Source organism: Cupressus sempervirens, chromosome 3 (assembly GCF_028749045.1).
Source record: "Cupressus sempervirens isolate cs-2001-9-10 chromosome 3, ASM2874904v1, whole genome shotgun sequence".
Lineage (NCBI taxonomy): Eukaryota > Viridiplantae > Streptophyta > Pinopsida > Cupressales > Cupressaceae > Cupressus > Cupressus sempervirens.
The window spans coordinates 395,820,834-395,843,360 of NC_143120.1; the positions used below are offsets into that span (position 1 = coordinate 395,820,834).

Below are 22,527 nucleotides of genomic sequence, written 5' to 3' on the forward strand. Positions count from 1 at the left end.
AACTTGGGAGTCCCGCCACTAATGCAATAATAAAGACGTGAAGTTGTTAGAAAAAGAATTAGAGAACACATAAAGAGAGGTGGAAAAAGAGAGGATGGAAGAAGAGGCAAATGAGTAGTTGAGTTGCCATGGAGATGATGAATTAAAGGCAGATGGTGCATGAACTTCTCTGGTAATGAAGGGAATACTCCTTAACAAGAAGATTGTCAAATTGCCCTTCCAAAATTTTTGATAGAGTATGCTATTTGAACCTGCTGAAAATTTCAAATCGGCAACTATTGGTAAACACATTGACAACAATTATGAGGATCATTCTGTTGAAAATATAATATGATTTTTTTCTTCAAACTTCAGAGGAAGACTCAATCTTCTTATATATATGATAGTGGTATCCTATAACCAATGGACACCACCTTTCATTATGTATAATTATAATTATATAACATAATATATTAATTACTATATTATTATATAACGTATTATATTAATTATTATATTATTATATAATTATATTATCAGTTTAATATATAATAATTATTATTTATGTTATTATAATATAATAATTATGTGTTCAATCTCATATTATATATAATATAACTATTGTTAATCTAATAATTATATTATCATGACCTTTATATTATCTATGTCGGCCTGAACAAATCCGACCATAGCTACAATAACATCAACACTCCCTCTTAGCTAGGGTGGAATCCTTCTTGTTAATGTTTGGTAGCTTCAATCAGTAAAACCTATGAGACTAGTATAAATAAACATATATATATATATATATATATATATATATATATATATATATATATATATATATATATATATATTACATAAATAAGTGTGATATATATGTATATGTATATTAATTATATATTTAATATATGAGATATTATATAATTTGTTATTTTATTAATTATAATGGGTAGACATTTCTCATGAGGAGACATGTCTCTCCATGTGTCATTTGCAATATATATAAGAGGAGGTTGAAGCATTTGAAAAATATATACTAAAATGGCAATGCAACTACATTTGAAGTGATCTCTAAAAAATAACATGGTATTAGAGCCAAATTGCAAATATAAGATACAAAGATACATAATGAGATATTTTCTTATCTCAATTTTTTCATTCAAAATTAATACATTTGATGAGACTCAATATACAACAACGATTTACAATATACAAGCCAAAGTATGGGACACATTTTTCCAGAAAGAGCAGAAACTCAAGCAGCCACCTCCGCGCACTGACATTGTTTGGTCATGCATGTTGGCACTGAGGTCCTCTAACCCTTTCCTTACATGTGGTAGCAAGCATACTTGCAGCTTTAGAAATGGTGGAACAGTACCTCAGAGAAGGTTTATTTTGCGTGTCATAAATTCTGCAGGTAGCTATGCAATCGTGGTGAGGACCTCCTCATCACACAAATATAAAAAGGATAGTGGAAGGAGTCTTTAAACTAAGACATCGAACCTCATAATTGCGGTTTACATTGGAAGGGAAATAAATGGTGGAAGAGCACCATTTATACTGCAAATAATAATTGATAATGGTGAGCATTGCATTTTTAAGAGTCTCCATGCCACCCAATAAACGTGAGTTCAGAAATGTTGATAGGTATAATATTGTGACATGCATTGCACTTAGTAAATGATGCATTTTATCCATCTCCATAATGCACAATAGGTATGAGAAACCACCTAGAAATTATTCTGTAAGTTTTAAAGTCCTTCATCGATACTTTTAGAAGTTCCAATAAGCATGGTGACAAAATGATCCAGTCAACATCTTAGTGGCTCAAAGGTGGCAGCATCCACCTTGGGTGGTAGTTACTCCTCAATGCATTCAAAACCATTGACGTACATGCTAAGTCAACAAGAAGCGAGTTGGGTTCACTTGTATGTTTCCAATGCGATAGATAGAGAAGAGATGACATTATTTATGTGTGTTCACTATACATAAAAGGAATATCAGACAAGAATAAAACCAAATCAAGCGTGGACACACCGTCAAGAGAAGAAATTGTCGAGTCAACAAATAAGGGAGGAAAATTCATCCAATCAAATGTAAGTACAAACATTGTAGGAAGGTGCAGCATAGACACATCATCATAATACTCTTTCACCAAGTCAAGGTATTACCCATTGGGAAGAACAAGGACACGTAAAATTGTGGGAGTAAAAAGTCTACTCACCAGTTGAGATTTGCGAAAGGATGACACACGAAATAAAGACATTGTCTTAGAGGGTGCTAGGTCACGGTTCAATGTTCTATGTACCAAGAAACATCCATGTGTAAAACAACACACATCTCGGTATAAGGGAAGGCCACGAGCATTGGAGGAAATAGGCATCGGACCCCACAAACAAGCTGGGAAAGTGTGCCACTTATAATGGATAATCAGTAAGAGACAAGGAGAAAGGTAAAGTAAATTTGCTTTACATTGAACTATCATTATGGTATAAGGTAATGCATATTTCTTTCTACATTAGCATTGTCATATCCCCATTTTTATTATATATCATTTTGATAAATATTAAATTTATAATAATGTGCCAAGGTATTGATAAGATATGGTAACATTCTTTCATAATTATTCGTATTGAATGGTACAATATAAATGTGATCATTATCTAAAGAGAGATAAATTTGTACATATATATAATATTAGAAAAATTGTAATAGATCATTATTATATAGATTATTATTTAAAATCAAAGTTCTAATGTTCTTATTATTGAGAATAATTATGGTAATGTTATTACTATAAGAGCTATGTGTCTTGATTTTTTTCCTTTGAGGATGTCTTGTAGGAAGAGGGAGATTAATATAAAGAGGAAGACTTAACACTTCATCAAGGAAACCTTGAAAGAGAGAGAGAAAATAGAAGATATGTTTTAGTCAACCTTTGGTGATCTAGACATATTGACTCAGAGGGAGTAGATCATGTTGAGAAGGATTCTCCAATGATCAATAAATTATAAAAGTTAAGAGGACTGTAATTTATGAATATTGTTCATAACTATATGGGCCTATCCCCTGAGTATATAATGAGGACGTGATGACTTCCAAATGATCATCACTTGTATTTGCAGAAGTTATTGAAAGGTGATGATCTTTCAATAACTTAATCTATTATGATGGATATCTTACAATGTCTATGCAAATCATGATAGAATACACTTTGCAGGGTGGATGTTTATATGGTATGCATTATGAGAATGTAGGTGCATATACCTTATGAATATATAAGCACTTAGTGAATGTCAAATGAGTTGACATTCATGAATGTCAAATGAGTTGATATTCAAAGTCAAATGAGTTGACTTTCAAATTTCAAATGAGTTGACATTTGCCAAATAAGTTGGCATCCAATAAACTGGGAAGTCAAATGAGTTGACATTTCAGAAACCATTTTTACATTGAGGTAATATGTTATTCATATTGTGAATGAATCTTGTTCATCCTCCCTAGCTAAGAGGGAGTGTTAATGTTTGGTAGCTTCAATCAATTAAACCTATGAGACTAGTATAAATATACCTATATATATTACATAAATAAGTGTGATATATATGTATATGTATATTAATAATATATTTAATATATGAGATATTATATAATTTGTTATTTTATTAATTATAATGGGTAGACATGTCTCATGAGGAGACATGTCTCTCCATGTGTCATTTGCAATATACATAAGAGGAGGTTGAAGCATTTGAAAAGTATATACTAAAATGGCAATGCAACTACATTTGAAGTGATCTCTGAAAAATAACACTTCTTGATAACTTCTAGTTTGTTTTCTTGATGCTATCTATATAAATTAGTCATACTAAAATTAAGTGACTAATGTCTTCAATTAATACTTCATAAGTTCATATTACTTGAGACATTATTGTGAATCAAATATGTAAGCCTCCAAAAGCAAACTTCAACACATTTTGACAATGAGCAAGAACCTAAATAAAGTGCAGAGGAAATTAAGCAAATAGTTGAAGGTGTTACTAAGCTACAATAAAAACGAAATTGTGGTTCAATTTTTTTATGAAGGCATAAAGAAGACTTTACAAATGATGAGATACCATACAATGCTTCCACATTCCCGGAATCATAAAAAATCAACATAATCATGGCACTTGGGAAGGACATCAAGGGTATAGTCTCAAGGAGCTAAAAGAGATATTCTCTCATGTTGATATGTTTTGGTATCAGTGCCACAAAGTGGTATACGTTGCATTTTCAGGATTGCTTTGGAGTGAGGAGAACCATCTTGAGATAAGAATTGGTTATGAGGGAAGTAACCTTCCTAACATAGAAGCAACAAGTGCCACCGTACGATTTCAAGAGGAACCCTTCAAAAATTAGAGTGGCACAATAGCAGCAATCAAGTATTGAGAATGGCAAACTCCAAATTTGGATATGGGATCCAAGAATTTATGAGAGGCGGACAACTTCACAATGCAACAAAGAATGACATTACTCTAGAGTTCATTTGTATCAGAATGATACAATGAAGTTGTGGTGGAGCATTATTCAAATTCCTTTGAGATCCTAGTATTGGCATACAAGTTCAAATATCTTGACGAGAAGCAGTCTTTGAGAAGAGAGGACTGGTATGTCCACTTTTTATAGCCTTTCCAGCATCTTTGGAAGCTCCAACTTTCTTGGAGAGTGCCCTCTCTTTTTGGGATGGATATTAGATAGTGGCATTGTGTTTGGGAGATCAAGTTGAATCCACTTGTTCTTTCAAGGAATAGTTTCAACATTCAAGATGCTTCCCACAATTCTTGCACAAGCATTGTACTTTTGGAATAAATTTTCATTAGGTTGGATTTTCCATGAGCTTCAAAGTGCGTTGGCAATACCAAAGTTTGCTTTCATGCAATTGATATTTAAGTAGTCAAAAGGTGAATTAAAAGACTACTTACATTAATTATTTACAAGACTGAATTTTAAATGACTCGAGTGCTCAAAGAAAGCAAATTAAAAATGAAGTTAGTTTTATTGAACTGAGGCTAATTATTAAAAAGGTATTTTTAATAATAAAATTTCCAGCAAGTTCCACAAGGTAATTCATTCTTGATTATTTATTTGAAACCCTCTGTGGGATTTAGAGCTATTGTTTACTCAACCTAGGATGAAAACCCTCAGGCTAATATTGATTTTTTGGATGAAAACCCACCTAGCCAATGCTTGGTGAACATATAGAATTTGTAGGTGAGAAATATGTTACAGATTTGTGGAAGAAATAATAAATTTACCATAATTCATGCTATTGCCTTGGCTGTCCCAATCGGAGTACATATATTGGGTATGTGTAGGTGGCTGCCCAGCTTTCATTTACATCTTTTTTTTTATTCAGTGTTTTTCAAGGAGTACTAGACACTTCCCTAACTAGTAAATTGAGTGCACTGAGCAAATTTTACAGAGAAAAGAAAGGGGATGTAAGGCTTTGGAGGAGTGGGGATTCATCATGGGAAAGAACTGTTGAAGATTAAAGTGTAAGTTTGGAGGCATTAATGAATATGCACCCTCAGCTAGCTTTCTGATGATAACATTGGTTGGAAGGTACTGATGATAAGGGGAGGTTGGTGAATCGTGAAAGTACCAAGGACTCAGAGATGGTAAGCACCCCCATGGAATTTCTCAGAACAAAGGATAGACTCACTAGTACACAAAGGTGTAAAGGATACGCACATTGGGTCGCCAGTATATTTGGCTCCCATTATTAGACTTTCTTGGGGGATTTCAGATCAACTTAGCAGAAAAGCTGCACCAGATATTTCTCTAGGAGGAATGTATATCTAAGGCCTCTTCAGAGATAGGAGATTCCTAGGTGGACAGACTTAACTAGTCTAATATAGAGAAATCCTCCTTTACTTTAACTAATAAGATCTTTTCTATTCTATGTTTCATTAATTTGAGTGAATTTTGTCATAGACAATTGACGTTAGTTTAGCAAAAAAATTGTCTCTTTATGTGCCTTTAGAAACTATTCTTTGACTTGATATAGTGTCTTTCTCAAAGGTGTGATTTTCGAACCATTTCTTAAATCCGCCCTTGGTTTGCAAAGTGCCTAGAGCCTGGAATGATACAAGTGTTAGCAGAAAAGATTGCCGTCTTCAACAAATACAATCCTGAGCCGGATGGCCAATTGACATTCTGTGCCCTGTTGCATTGCATCCGCATTAGCTCCTTTTCTGGCATCTGATTACAATGTGTATTTAGAAACCTAGCCTTTTAGGTGTTTCCATTGCAATCGGATTGCACACACGTCAGATTGTTGTTCCTCTAAGAAATCCATGCAGAACCTGTTTGCACAACAATAAGAGCTGAAACAAGCAATGTCTGATGAAGATTTTATCTGGAGCAATCATGATTGTTTTCTGACTAGCCAGACTTTTGCTTCTTCTGGTGGGCTGGCAGTCATATGAAGAAGTCAAAGGTTTTTCCTCTTTTCCCCAAGGGTAAGGTGACCATCAATAGGTGGCAGGTCCTGCTGCAGGCACAGATAAGAAGCAATTCTCAAAAGCTTTTGTTTAATCAGCACAAGAAGATTTTCTCTACTGTGGAAGCTCTTTTGGAGTGATGATGTTGGTAAGCTTCAGGATCTCTCTTCCCCATATATTCTTTTAAATTACCTAGGAGATATTGCTTCTTTATCTATGCTACTGACCTTAAAAACCTGGGAAGCAGAACGGCTACAAAAAATAAAAAATTAAAAGCAGCTCCAGTTGGAAGCTCAGGAAGCCATAGACAAAGGTACCCACTAGACTATGGAAGGTCTCCACTGCTGTACAGGGATGAAAGTGATTACTTCCAATGCTTGAGGGAGTTTTGACCATGTTTTTGCTCTCAAGTCTCCTCTAGGGAAGATCTGTACATTCAGAGTTGGGGTCTACTAATGATATTAAGATTTCTGACATCTGGATTTAACTGTCCTGTTATAACTTTAATGGGCAAGTGTTAGGATTTTCTTAATTATTTTACGGGTTTTTTGTTCATTCTCCTGTTTTTGCAGTTTGTATTGTAATTGTTTTGTACGTTTCAAGGTTTATAACTTTATAGGTGAAGGTATAGAAGTGCGACAGACTTAACTAGTCTAATCTAGAGACACCCTCCTTTACTTTACCTTCTAAGGTCTTTTCTCTTCTTTGTTTCATTCAGTTCAGGAGTGAATTTCGTCATAGACAATTTACAATAGTTTTGCAAAGGATTTAAATGTCTCCTTATGTGCCTTTAGAAACCATTCTTTGACTTGATAAAGTGTCCTTCTCAAAACTTTGCTTTTGGATCCATTTCTAAAAACCTCCCTTGGTTTTCAAAGTACCTAGAGACTAGAATGATACAAATGTTAGCAGAAAATATTGTTGTCTTCAACAAATACAATCCTGAGTTGGATGGCCAATTGACATTCTGTATCCCATTGCGTTTCATCAGCATTACCTTCTTTTCTGGCATTTGGTTACAATTTGTGTATTTAGAAAGTTAGCCTTTTAGGTGTTTCCATTGCAATCAGATTGCACACAGGTCAGATTGTTGTTCCTCTAAGAAACCTATGCAGAACTTGTTTGCACAAAAACAATAAGAGCTGAAACAAGTAATGCTTGATAAGGATTTTATCTGGACGAATCATGATTTTTTTCTGGCTAACCAGACTTCTGCTTCTTCTGGTGGACTTCATGGCAACCATATGGAGCAATCAAACCTCTTCCCACTTTTTCCAAAGGGTAAGGTGCAAAATACAGAAGTTTTCTTGACCATCAATAGGTGACAGGTCCTTCTGCTGGCACAGATAGGAAGCAATTCTCAGAAGCTTTTTCTTAATCAGCACAAGAGAGTTTTCTTAGTGTTGATGCTCTTGACCTAGGAGGTATTGCTTCTTTATCTATGCTACTGACCATGGAGAAACCTGGGAAGCAGAAAGGTCACAAGAAAAAAATAAAAATTAAAAGCAGCTACAGTTGGAAGCTCAGGAAGCCATAGAAAAAGGTAGCCAATAGACTATGGAAGGTCTCCATTGATGTACAGGGATGAATGTGGCTACCGTCAATGCTTGAGAGAATTTTGACTGTGTTTGTTGCTCTCAAGTCTCCTCTAGGGATGACCTGTACACTCAGAGTTGGGGTCTACTGGTGATATTGTAAGACTTCTGGCTTCTCGATTCAGGTTTTCCTGTTACCCTTGATGGGCAAGTGCTAGGATTTTTTTAGTTATTTTATGGGTACTGGGTTCATTTTCCTGTTTTTGCTGTTTGTATTGTAATTGTCTTGTGTGTTCAAGGTTTATGGGTGAAGACCCCAATAGATCCTCCTCTAATTTTATTTACTACCATATGTACATCCAAATGCACACTTATGTGGTAACATGATATCTCAAGAATAACCAATTAAATATAAATAAGTGTTGGTAAGGTTCTTACGTCAGACGTACCTAAAGAAACTACTGCCAATTTCACAGTTGGCTCAATTAGGTCATAGTAAATACTAGCATGAATAATATGAATTTACAATATGAAACATTGATGACAGTCCAAGAAATAGCATAGCCTACGTAGACAAGGTAAAAAGAACAAAGTGAAGAATCTATCCAGCAGCAAGAGGAAATTTCAAATTAAAAAATACATATATATTAACTATTTCTAAATCCAAGACTAGTACTGTGAGGATTTTGCCATTATTCATTAATGATACGAATCACTTACAGAAATGACTGTAAAGAACAGATAGTTCACGCCTCATTGTCTCCCAAACTTCACCATTATTCATTGGCCTTCGTGCTTTCCAAATTGCAAGAAGGTATCTCATCTCAAAAATAGAAAATACCACAAACTTGAAAAATGCTGCTGTAGCAAACGCATTAAATAGAGATTCTGCACTCAATCACGCTAGTTGTCAGAGCTTCACTTTAAAGTTTAAAGAGAAAAGCAACACTCTAAAAATTTGTTAGCTGTAAGAAATAGTAGCATAAATTTCACATTAAAGAATTCAAATGCAGAAAATCATACAGAATTTAGTATTATCACTTAAGGATCAACTAAACTCTAAGAGCTGAGAACCATAAAGAAACTTACAAATGATGACAGTAGATATTTTAACAAAACCAATCATAAGACATGAGACAATCCAATTGATGAACTTTTTTTGCTATAACTAAAGTGACCTTATTATAATGTCTATTATAATCATTTATTTCAGTAGGTACCAAGAGACACCCACATATTGCTTAAATTATTCTGTAGTTTTGCACACATAGCAAGCAGAGCCAATCACTCCTATGCGCTGTTGCAAAGGCCTCACCCACACCCCAAATTGCCACAACGAAAAACATTATAAATGAAGATCTAAGCCTCACTCCAAATCACTTCCAACTTTCAAAAGCAAAGTTGCAAATGATATACTCCTCCAATGATTTAATCAGAGATCAAACATGATATGGGGCTGAAATGAAGTAATTTGATCAAAACAACACCTTCCCAAGTGCAAAAATGTAGAAAAAAATAAATGAAAAAATGACTAAATACAATGTACAAGTCAGAGGATTAGCCTATTTCTTGACCCTCATAAGCTAATGGAGTTGTTCAGAAGATCCAGTTGGAAGAGCCAGAGGCCAGTTCCCCTCCAATGGTCTGGGATGTTCAGGATTGCTTTTCGTTTGAGTTAGATTTGCACACTTACTATAAATAGTAAGTGTCTATTTTCAGAAAGCTAGGATTTCAATCTTTAGCAGGGCACCTGAACAGCTGCGTGGTAGTGTTGAGATTAAGTGTCATTGTCTAGAGCAGTTATTCGGAGACTTACTATTTATAGTAAGTCATTGTTGAGGGATTGCTATATCTGGCAGGGGTACCCAAGTTCATGGTATGCACAGTGATTGACTCCGTTAGTTGGCTCTGTTTCAGGGACTTATTGTTTATAGTAAGTCGTCTATCAAGAATTTATATATTTGGTGATTGGTCTCAGTTGCAATAATGACCACCTTGGCATCTTTGTTGATTGGGTTTTCAGGGATTTGCTAATTATAACAGGCTAGGGGTTGATAGAGATCGACCCTTGCTATTTTTAGTAAGGCAGTTGGATGCACAGTGGATACAATGGCTATCTCTTAGGCTCAGTTGGAATTGAGAAATACTAATGAGTGATGGAGTTATAACATTATAATTACACTTTAATAATTAATTATTAAGTGCATATCATTCATTAATTGAGTGGACTTTATTTAAAAAGGGAGTTTTAAATGTTTTAAAAGTATGCTTTATAATAAGTGATGAAATGTTATACAAAACAAAATATATTTATTAAAAAAAGCTAAGTTAAGATTTATATTATGTGAGGTGTGAATTTGAAGCTACCAGGATAATCTTCAATTAAGAATTATATAAGGCTTGATTGATGAAACTAAATTCATTCATGACTTGGTATTTGCTTTTATCGTGTGAAGAGGAATTTGGAACAAGGTTTTCAAGTTTTGAGTTTGATGAATTGTAAATTCTTCCAAGTGTTTTTGCAATCTGAGATGAAACTATCCAATGAAATTGTGCTTGGTGCTGACATCATTCAGTGCCATCAAGATGTGCTTCAAATTGTGATCCAATTGAGTGAAGGTATCAGCATTTCATCTTAGAAGATATTTGCAAGGGTTGGAGTCTGAATTTTATGCAGATTGCAGCCCATATATGTTTCAGTATTTGAGTTTGGAGAGTGGCCGCATGTCATACAACTGAAGAAGCAATCTTCTAGAAACTGTGATTTAAATATTAGAGGTAGCATTGGGAGTCTTGGCGTATGTTCTTTGATGCTTGGGATCACAAATTACCACTAGCAAGCTGTGGTGACAACTCATGATCATAATCAAAAGGCTGCAACTCAAACTTGGATGTCAAATAATTTATGCAAACAGAAACAGGTTACTTTATATTATTTATAAATAAATTTATTATTCTGTCACTATTCAAAAGGTTGCGACTCAAACTTGGATGTCAAATAATTTATGCAAACAGGCCTATGGGTTAATTTATATGAATTATAAATAAACTTCTTATGCTGTCACTGTATTCGATGTTGAAGGTGGAATTAAAAGGTTTTTCAGTCATATTAGCTTGCTGTTGTAGATGAACACTTCAATCATATCGATGCATGATAAATGTTCGATGTAATTCCTTATTTCTGTACATGCACATTAGATTGCTTGACAACTGTTTGCTTAAATGCCTAGTGGCTGTAGGTGTACATTGGAATGTGTGCCAAGTGTTTGTCTTTATGTCAACTAGCTGTACTAGTTAATTTCAGTCACGTATATGTTTGTCAAAGGTCTGAAATAGCTAGTATATCATTTTTATAGCAACCTTGCATTGTCAGAAGCAGTCAACAACTTCATTTGCAGGCTACGAACTTAAAGAAGACAATCAGAAAATTCATAACAATGGATTCAGTCATTGTATACCAAATGTTTGATAAGATTCCTTAAGTGTCATAACAACAGATTGTGATCAGATTTACAAGGAACATTACAGTGGTGAAGTTAGAACCTGCAAGGGTTCTTACATGGTATCAGAACTCGCATGCAAAGTGTTTGACAAAATGTCAAACATCAAAAAGGTGTAACAATTCAGTGTGTGTTAGAGTTAGAGCCATAGGGGGTCCTTACAAAAAAGTGCATGGATGGCTTAAAAGAATTCTTTAATACCATTCCAAGTCTGCAAGAGTAAAAAAGTCAATCATGGTGGAAAACGTTATGAGCTCGAGAGGCAAAAATTATGATGAGTTCAAACAGCAATAACTTTCACCAATAGACAAATTCAATAATAAAACTTGCTACAGTAGGAAGTCCACTAAATCATCATTGCAAATGATATATTGTTTGCCAAAATCCAACTCCCAGAACAAAACATCTGAATTTTTAAAAATAATGGTTGAATTGGGTTTGTTAGTGACAACCCTCCTTATAAAGTAAAATTTGGCCAAAAAGTCAAATTCTTCAAAATGCACAAATTTTGTATGAAAATAGGGCTTTACAATAGTGTACCACAGGTCCTGGGGCACCAAGGGACGAGGGGATGAGTTTCTAGGATGGGGGGCAGAGGGCTTCAATTTGGGGACATCGAGGAGACGGCAAAGGAGCGGTGGTGAGGGGACAGTAGGGGGTTGGTGCTCTATATATTATATACACATCACAGTTACAGGATTTTGCAAGTCCAGGGCCAAGTCGATTAAAATGGGTTGTTTCTGCCCCTAGAAACCGAGTCAGCTCGAGTCTGGTCTAACTCATTGGGTTGGCCAAACATAGCTGACTTGCCAAGCCTCGAGCCTAGGACCCGGTCACGACAGTCAGTGACATATAAGTTAAAAAAAAAAAAAAAACTTTTGCTTTGACTTTTTTATGTTTAATAGCATTCTCTCAAACCTAAAAGGAGCATTCATTCATTTGCAAACACAAGGAATAGTGAAAAGCGGGACTCTGGCGAGATCGGTGTTACATATTGTTTTGGCTGACTTATATAGTTCACATACATTAGAATGTATGATGGTGTTGGTTTATGGGTTTGAAATAGTTTCACTTACATAACCATCAGCTAAAGGTAGTGATTCATGTAATGGGTAATTAGGTTAAGATCAATGCAGCTCTGAATGAAGCTAAGCTAAAGGAATAAATAACTCAAAAATAAGCATTCCACATGAAAGAATATCAGCTTGTGCTCTGTTTTGTCAGTGTTATGACAGTAAAATGAAGTTCAAATATGCAGAATGAATAAAGCTCTTTGATGCTCTGCATCACCGAGTGTGTATCCAAACCCAGTTAGAGGCCTGTACGTATGAACCCGGTACCTATGCTTAAAGCTTAATGTTTCAACTTTCACAAGGATCGCAGTTCATAGAGCCTCTTGTTGTTCTCCTATTAACTGGTAATGGATAGAAGCCCGCAATGTTATACATGTATGAGGGCATGGACATGGTGAAAGAGGCCATTAGATCTTTTTACACAGGGGATCGAAATAATTGTGGTCCCATATGCGATGTCATTGATCGAAAATGGCACAATCTTCTTCATAGGCCTATACATGCAACTGCCCACTACCTTTATCTGGCATTCCAATTCTGCCCAGATTTCAAGGTAAATGATGAGGTGGAGTGTGCCCTATGATGTTGTAGAGGCAATGTCACCTAATTTATTAGTAAGAGCACACGTGTCTATGAGATAGATATGCATAGCAATCCACAACAAGACTTGTTCTCGTGAGACCTATGCAAGAAAAATAGGACACTATAGATGCCAAGTAAAAATCTATTCACGACATAATTTAAAATTTAAATCTTAAACTTTTCTATCTATAACTCTGACTCTATTACCATTTATGTTGATAAAGTCAAGTTGTAGAATAGATTACAAATTTGATTTTTAATTTTCCTTGTTTCAGATACATGGTGGAGATGTTAGGTACTTTGGTGTCAATCTATAGAGGATTGTAGTTCATATCTTGAGAGAGCCACGAAGTCCTTCCAAATGCGAGTGCAACTAGAGTATCTTCCAGCATATATACTTGAAAAAGTGCAACAAGTTTGTAGTGAAAAGGGTGAATGACCTTTTGTCTATTCATTACAACCTTTGCCTCCCTCATAGACAGATCATGGGCACTAAAAAATGTCCTATCATTTGAGGAGAATGATCAATAGACAAAGTAGAACAATGAGGTTGGTGATCTTATATTCAATGACGAAGACTTCGAATGGGTTGATTAGATGGATCCAAAGGCAAAGGTAGTAGCGATGGAAGAGGAGGCAGCTAGAGCACAAGGAGACCCATTAAAGAACCCTAAGGCAAAAAGTGAGAGATCTGAGGATGATGATGATGTTGATGGTGAGGATGAGGATGAGGATGAGGATGAGGATGAGGTTTAGCCTCAGATATAGGTAGAGAAGGGGGTTGCAAAATCTTCCATGACATATGTTAGGCGTACACATAGAAAGGTTGTAGGGTCGACTAGTCACTCATAGAAGGCCTAGGCAATTCTAATCCTTAGTCCTCTGGCTCTAGCTTTTACTTTGATATATTTTTTAAACTTTTGATTCCATGGGTTTCTTGTTCCATGAATATTATAGACATTTAACAGTGACACTATTTATATTTCTAATGTGTTATTTACTTTGAATTATTTTCTTCAAAAAATCGCATTTATACTTAGGTGATCAATATATACTTTTGTATGTGTGCAAAGTAGCTTGTATTTATCTCAATTATTGTGTCTTTGATGTTAATTCATTCAATGATGCATGAAAAAAGTTTTAAATCCTTAAAAATCTTTGAATTTCTTGGGTTTTCAATTTGCCAAGTCCTTGCCAAGCTCGTACATCCAGTCCAAGTCTGAGTTAAAAATCAGTTTTCTAAATCTGAGGCAAGTTCAAGTCTTGTAACTATGATATACATAGTACTTGAAATGCTAGTTATGAAAATGATGTATAATTGTATAAGAAGAAAACTTGCAAAATTGCAAATGCCAAATTTACTATTTGAAATACTAGATGCAAACTAGAATATACTTGAACATTAGTGTATTACACATTGAATATCGAATTACTAATTAGTATTAGAAATTAGAAAAACTAAATATGTTTTTCAAAATTGGCAAATAGAAAATTATTATTAATTCAAAAATATGACAGTAGCATCACATGAATTGCAAACATAATTGTGATTTTTATTTAGGTAGTCAGCATAATTAGCAATAACATAAGCAATAACAGCTACAAACCCTCATAAACTACCCATATTATGTTTGCAAATGATTTGAAAATGTCCTTCAATCAGCTAAAAATATATTTATATATTTGACCATCCTTGCATTCCGATGGAGGTTGAGAAGTGGTGAGGGGACACGGAGTACCTATCCCCAAGCCTCCAGGACATCCAAGAGTTGGAAACTAGGGGGTTTGTGTCTGTGTGTGTGTGTGTCTATCGGGGGGGAAGGGAACACATCCCTGTGTTTTGCTGCTTTTGGGGATTTCTCAATGCAATGGAAGCATCTATTTGGGCAAAAGTGCTCCTATAAAAGACTGTTCACCAAATCTGAGCTTTAATCGGAGAGGGAACACATACCTATGTTTTGTTGCTTTCGAGGATTTCTAAATGCAATGGAAGCATCTATTTGGGCAAAAGTGCTCTTATAAAAAGCTATTCTGTAAAGTCCCCATTTTTGCCAACATTAGAGTTTCAAGGATTAGCCTATTATTGTGATCCTCGTAGGCTAATTGTGGATAGAGGGTCTTCTGAGGTAATGGCTTGGCTTGGAAGGGTCTTATCTTCTCCACAATTCAATAAGCTACAGGTTGGTCTTCATTTGGCTCAGATTGGGCTTCGTTTGGGTTTAGTTGTGTGTACTTACTATTTGCAATAAGTTGGGTGTTGATAGAGATGGACCCTTTCTATATTTGAAAAGTGCGTTTGGTCACATGGAGAAATAATAGGTACGATTCCTATTTCAGACAGCATATTTAAATGATGAGTATTTTGGGAGTTATTATATTTTTAATGGCCAAATTATTATTAATTATTAAATGGCTTATTATAAAGTTATAATTTAACTTTATAATTTCACTTAAGTTAAGATTTGAGTTAGCATTTGAAAGTGTCATTTATTAATTAGTTAAGCCAAGTCAAGTGAGAGAATCTAAAGGAAGCTTCTAATTAATGTTGTGTGGTGAAGCTTCTTGAGTGAAGTTACATTTTGGCAACAAAAAGGAATTTGGAGATTATAAATATAAGCCCATTTGTTGAGAAAAGCATGCTTGGATATTTATTTGCTTTTGTTGCCTTTGTGGCTGTTTCTAAGGTTCTGAATTTGTTGCCCTTGCTGAAGTAAAAAGGGTTGTCTAAGAAGTGTTTGGCAATCTACAGCTGTGGTATTGTGGATTGCATATCTGGGAATTATTGCAAGTGTTTTCCCTACTGTACTTGTTGTGTCTAGGGATTTCCCTGAGGTTTTTCTCCATTGCTGAAGTATAGTGGAGATTGGTTTCTTGTGAATTATGAGATTTTCATGGTGGCTTCTCGTACTGTATTTCCTGTATCTGAAAAGCAAAGTGTTGCTAAGGAATTTGGTATTGGGAATCTAAAAATTGAGCATCATTCCTACTGTATTTTCTGTGACTGGGTGACTGAATTGACGTGAAGAAGCGCATGTTCGTGGGCCCTTTTTGGAGTGCCATTTATATTTCCCAATTGATAGGGTCTACCTCTGCTATTCAGGTTATTCAAACTGCATTTTATAACAGCATTATTTCTAAATCTGAATTGCCATTAAATCTCTGGTATGAAGTTGTGCATTGTGGCTAAGCCATTTGAAAATACAATTCAGTCAAAGAAACAGGTTCCTTCAAATGCCATTTGAATTTGTTTGTATTTACTTTCAGGCACTAATTTACATTAATCAATCTAATTTGCAAGTATTAGTTGTTTTGGACAAAGAATTAGAACTGACATTATTAAATATTTGCAAATAAATTTAGAGATTGTTTGTGATCAGAAATTCAGTATCTCGTTGTTGGGTGGTGTAGTAAATAATTTGCAAATCCTACCTTGCAAATTGGTCATCAGAATTATTCAGAAAAATCACATGAATTTTTGATATCATCTAAGTGTGGAAATTAGGAATTGCATAAATTAACACTTGTAATTAATGTTGCTTGTCAAGTGTTTGATTAAATGTCAGATCTCTGATTTATAAAGGAAATTGATGGAAGTTGATGTTTGTTAAAGCCATAACCAGTAGGGGTTATTACATGCTCATCAAATCTGAGCTTCAAACTCTGATTTAGAACTCTATCATAATGGCCCAATTGAATGAAATAAATGTCAGTTCTGACTTTTTCAGACTCTAATAAACTCAATATTGAGTTAAAATTTAGACATCTTGCACCAAAATGAACTTGTAATATAAAGCCACAATGAAAAAGCCCCAAATGGTGAGCTCTAATTTGCACCAAAGTGCATGCAGCAAAAGCTCAAGCCTAAATATATAAAATATGGACAAATTATGCGTGAAAATAGGTATTCTTGGGCCTTCGATAAGAATTGGCAGAGCATCCATTTGGGCTAAATTGCTCCAATGGAAGGGTGATCAACAAATCTAAGCTTCAAACTCCAATTTAAAATTGTAACATACAATGGCCAAATTGAGTGAAAGAAAAGTCAGATCTCAGTTTCTTGGACACTCTCAACCATAGTAATGAAAATCGCCCTAAAATTACCGAAATCACTGGTTTGGCAATTCAATTCATGCTTGCCGATTTTTTTGGAGCCGGTGAATCAGATCACCGAGTTTTGGTCATGAATCGCCGATTCATGCAATTCATGCAAAAAATCACATGAATCGGCCGCGTGGGCAGCAAAAAGTGGTCTTTTTTTAATAAAAACACAAGTTTTTTTAATAATTTTTTTTGCCTTTCCTCTTTGTTTTAACCCTAAAGGATCTTTTAATTGTTTAGCATGAGTAGAAGAGAGGAAAAGTGAGAGAGACGAAGAGAAAAGAAAAACCACGGGTTTGCAACCAACAAGAACAAAGAGCGATAAAGAAAATCAGAAGTCCATTTGGGGAAGCCATAAGATTGCATTGGGAGCATTAAGGAATCAACAGAAATACTCCTCAACTCATTTGCAATAGGTAAGTGTTGATTTCTTTTTTTTTACATGTTAGTGTATTAATCATTTTTTGTTAAATTTTTAAGTTTTCATTTGCAAATCTTGAATGTTTTTTAGTTTTACTAAATTGCAAAGTAGGCTTTGTTGTTTTGTTTATTAGTTTGAAACTTTGAGGTTTTACATGGATTTTCTTATTGCAACAGCCTTAACTTTCATTTTCCACAATGGGTAAAAAAGATGAATGTTGGAAATATACTGAAGACTTTCCTGGAAGAACAAAATTTCAAACAAAATGTATGTTTTGTAAAGATATAAATTCAGGTCGTATTTAGAGATTCAAATACCACATTGTTGCTATACCTAGACATGATGTTACAATTTGCACTCAACAAAATGCTGAGGCAAAACGCACTTGTTTACTGGCATTAGAAAAATATGAACAAGAGAAGTTAAATAAGAAAAGGCAACTTGAAGGGTTAAGGGCTATTGGCTCCCATGCTCCCGTAGCCACATCTACATCCGCATCCGTATGTTGTGTTGGAGAGGGTTCTTCCAAGCCTCCTTTTCGTCCTAGTTCTAGTGCCCGTGCTAGTATTGATGCTAGTGCTAGTCGTTCTTATACTAAGATTGAGTCCAACCTATTGCAGCCTAGAATGCGGAAGAACAGATTGGATAGTTACTTTGTGCCCCGCACTACTCCTAGCTCACAAACCAACCCACGCTTGAGGGCATGGGTTTGAACAAGGAGATTCATGATGCTGTCAGAAAAGAAATTTGCAAATTTTGGTACTTTTGCAACATTCCATTTACTGCAACTAGGTAATTGATTTCATTTTCTTTAAGGTTAAAGTAAAATTTTAGTTATATCTACTTGTTTTATGATTCATTGATTAATCATAGATTCACTTTACAAGCTTATATAATGATTTGTCATCTAAATTTCTAATCATAATCTATTTGTAACAAGGCTTCGTATTGGCAAAACATGATAGATGCGGTTGCTATTTGTGGTCCAGGGTTTAAAGCCCCAACTAAGGCTGAATTGAGTGGATACCTCTTAGATGAAATGGTCGAGGATATGAAGGTTGAGCTTGACAACCACCAAAAGCAGTAGATCGAAAAGGGTTGCACCATCATGACTGATAGTTGGATGGATAGGAGAAATAGAACACTCCTCAATTTTCTTGTTTCCTATGGAGGTGATTGATCATTCTACTTTCCTACACACATTGTGAATTGTGAATCATGGTTGAATAATTCAAATTTTGATTTTTTGATTGCTAATTTGTTGATGATCCATGATAATTCAATTTTTTGTAAGATATGCCATGTTCCTCAAATCCATTGATGCTTCCACTCATATCGAAATTGTCACATACTTATGTGAGGATTGAGGAAGTCATAGCAGAGGTGGGGGAGCAAAATGTAGTGCAAGTGGTTACGGATAATGCAGCAAGTTATGTTGCTATAGGTAAACTTTTAACTTTTCAAGTTTTAAAAAATAAATTTATTTGAATTTTGAACTTATTCTAATTTTAAGTTTCCTGACATGTTTGAATTTCTAGTTAATTTAAAATTGTTGTAGGTAAACTTTTGATGGAGAGGCACCTCACAATATTTTGGTCTCCTTGTGCAACACATTGCTTTAACCTCATGTTGGAGGAGATTGGCAAGTGTAAGTGGGTTAAATCATGTGTAGAAAGGGCAAAAAATATATGCAAGTTTATCTGCAATCACTCATTCATCCTTAGCACAATGAAGGACTACACAGGGGGCAAGGAGTTAGCTCATCCAAGCATCATGAGGTTTGCCTCGAATTTCATCACACTGTAGTCCTTGTTGACATCAAAGAAAAAATTGGGGAGCATGTTTGTTGGGCGGGAGTGGATTACATCTTCCTATGCTACGACCACTGCAAAGGTAGATGTGGTGAATTGCATCTTTGATGAGGATAGTTTTTAGAAACCTGCTAAAGAAACCCTTCAAGTAAATTTCTTACAATTTAACATTTAGTATTTACTATTTAATATTTATTATTTAATTGTTTAGTGATTTAGTTTTACTTTTAGTTTTATATTTAAGTTTTGACTCAAATGTTTTTTTTTTACATTATATGCAGGTCCCTGAGCCCCTCATATCTCTCCTATGAACTGTTGATGGGGAGAAGCTCTCTATGGGCTACATATATGAGGGCATGGATAGGGCCAAGGAGGCCATTAGAGCCCACTATGCAGGAGTGTAGAAGTATGCCCCTATTTGGGAGATCATTGATAGGAGATGGCAAAATTAGCTCTACCGACCCATCCATGCAGCAGCTTATTATCTGATTCCGGCATTCTGTATCTATCTTGACTTCAACGCAGATGAGAAGGTTCTCACCGGCTTATATACAGTGATCCAAATGTTGAGTAGTAATGATGATAGCACAACTACAATCATTGAGCTAGACAAATTCAATAATAAAGAAGGGCCAATTTTCTTTGGCAGAATGGCCATAGATGCTCAAACAACATTACAGCCAGGTAAAAATAATATATTCTTGAATCTTAAATTTATGCCTTATAAGTTGTGCATTTTAATTTTTGAATTTGTAATTTTAAAGTTGTAAATGAGCCTAATTGTTTTTGTTTTCTCTTATTTCAGATAGATGGTGGCAAATGTTGGGGCCCACAACCCCAAAACTTCAGAAAATTGCCATCCGTATTCTAAGTCAGCCAAGCAGCGCTTCTAGATGTGAGCGCAATTGGTCCATGTTCGAGCATATCCACTCGAAGAGGAGAAATAGGTTGTCTATGCAGAGGTTGAATGATCTTGTCTCTGTTCATTACAATCTCTGTCTTAGGATCAGACACATTTTGGGCATTGACTCCTCTCTAATCATTTTGGAGGAGAACGATCCAAAATCAAAGTGGCTCACTAAGGCTGTGGATCCAGTCTTCACTGAGGAAGACCATGAGTGGGTTGACTAAGTAGATAGAGAGGTTGAGGCTGTGGCCATGACAGAGGAGGCAGCTAGAGCATGTTCAAGCACTAGTAGACGCACACGTGCACATACAAACACAGGCCCTAGTGATGTTGTTCATGAGACCATCTTACATGCGGGGGCTATGGCTGAGCAGTCCTCCAGGACCTACCTTAGACACCTTTCTAGAAGGCAAACAAGATACTCAAAGGCTGAGGCTGAGGTTGCAGCCGATGATGAGGATGATGATGAGGCTTGAGCTAGAGCCTTGTTTTTTCATTTTGTTTACAGATACTGATAGACATACGTTTCATGGATCTTCATCTCAGATTCTTACATACATTTATGATTTGATGTCTTATGGATCTTCATCTTACATACATTCTATTATTTGAATCATTATGATCCTATGATTTCTATTCACTTTAGCTACAGCCTACAATTTACATTTTATGTATAACGCAGTTAAGTATGTGATGGATTTATAATTTTATCATTTATGTTTCATGTTTATGTATGTTATCTTCTATTTGATGATGTTATAGTGTGTTTACATTACATTCAATAAAGGGTGCATGAAATAAGTTTTAAATTGTTAAAATCTCTAAATTTCAAGGGTTTTTTAAATTTGTTGATTCGTGGCCGATTCATGGTCGATTCGTGATTCAATTCGGCCTTGCGGATTCCGATTCTCATTACTTTTCTCTAAACTCAATGGTGAGATCAGATTCACAAATCATGTTCCAAAATTAACTTGTAATACAAAGCTACAATGAAAAAACCCAAATGGTGAGGTCCAATTTCCACTGAAGCTGACTGAGCAAAAGCTCAAGCCTAATTATATCAAAAATGGACAAATTTAATTTCAAAAAAGGGGGTTTTGGGCCTTCTAAATGCAATGGCATTATCCAGTTGTGCTTCAATAATCTATGAACCCCAATTCGGAATTATATCATACAATTGTCAATTTGAGTGAGGTTAGATGTGACTTTCTTTGATACTTTAAACTCAATGCTGATATCACATTTGCACCATCAAGCTCAAAAAATGAGCCTGCAATAAAAAGACACGGAAAAATTCCAAAATGAAAATGCTTGTTAAAGTATAGCTTCGATTGGATCTGATAAAGTTGATATAAGTATATGAAACATGTTCACACATACTGTCATGTCCCCATTTTGGAGGCAATTTGATTTAATTAATTTAATTAATTAGGTTGTCCAAAATAATGAATATTTTATGAGGATGACTAATTAATTATTTTAATTAAATAAATAAGTGGTATTAAGTTAATTATTTATAAAGTTATCAAATAAATAAATATTAAAAGGTAACTTTATATTTAATTAATTTAATAAAGTGACTTGAATTATAAAATATTTTTTATAAAGTCACTTAATAGATAAAATAAAATAATGTTCTAGAAGTTTCTGGAGAAAGTGGAGAAAAAGAATAAATAGGCACCCCGGGCTTCATTCTAATCATCCAGTTGTTTATTTCTCTCTTGACATCAAATTGTGATTCAGTCACATAGTCTATTGTGGAGCCAAGTGGTTTCAGATAGTCAGTTGATCTTTGGGAACGAAAACTCCTTTGGATTAGCATAACTGAGGAAGTGAAATATCTTCTGAAGGGTTGCACATTTGGAGGTGATACTTCAGTCACTTCAGCTAGGGCATCATTGGGCCTAAGGCCATTTTCAGCATTTCAGCATTTCAAGAGGCAATTTTTAGCAGGGCCAAAATTATTGGAGGTCATTTCTAGCAGGTCTGAAATTATAGGAAGCCATTTTAAAGCAGACCCGAAAAAAGCAGGCCGAAAAAGCAGACCCAAAAAAAAGCAGGCGAAAAAAGCAGTCCAAAAAAAGTAGGCCGAAAAAGCAGTTCGAAAAAGAAAAAACGAAAAAAAAGCAAATCTAA

The 22,527-nt window shown here is 35.0% G+C and overlaps 1 protein-coding gene across 1 annotated transcript in view; it reads right to left on the reverse strand.

The window, feature by feature from the left end:
• Positions 1 to 22,527, reverse strand: part of LOC149566684 (transmembrane E3 ubiquitin-protein ligase FLY1-like) — a 190,089-nt gene that overhangs the window by 80,990 nt on the left and 86,572 nt on the right. The window contains exon 11 of the mRNA XM_089819994.1: positions 8,720 to 8,887. Coding sequence (XP_089676120.1) covers positions 8,720 to 8,887 — 168 coding nt within the window. The remainder of the gene's footprint in view (positions 1 to 8,719; positions 8,888 to 22,527) is intronic.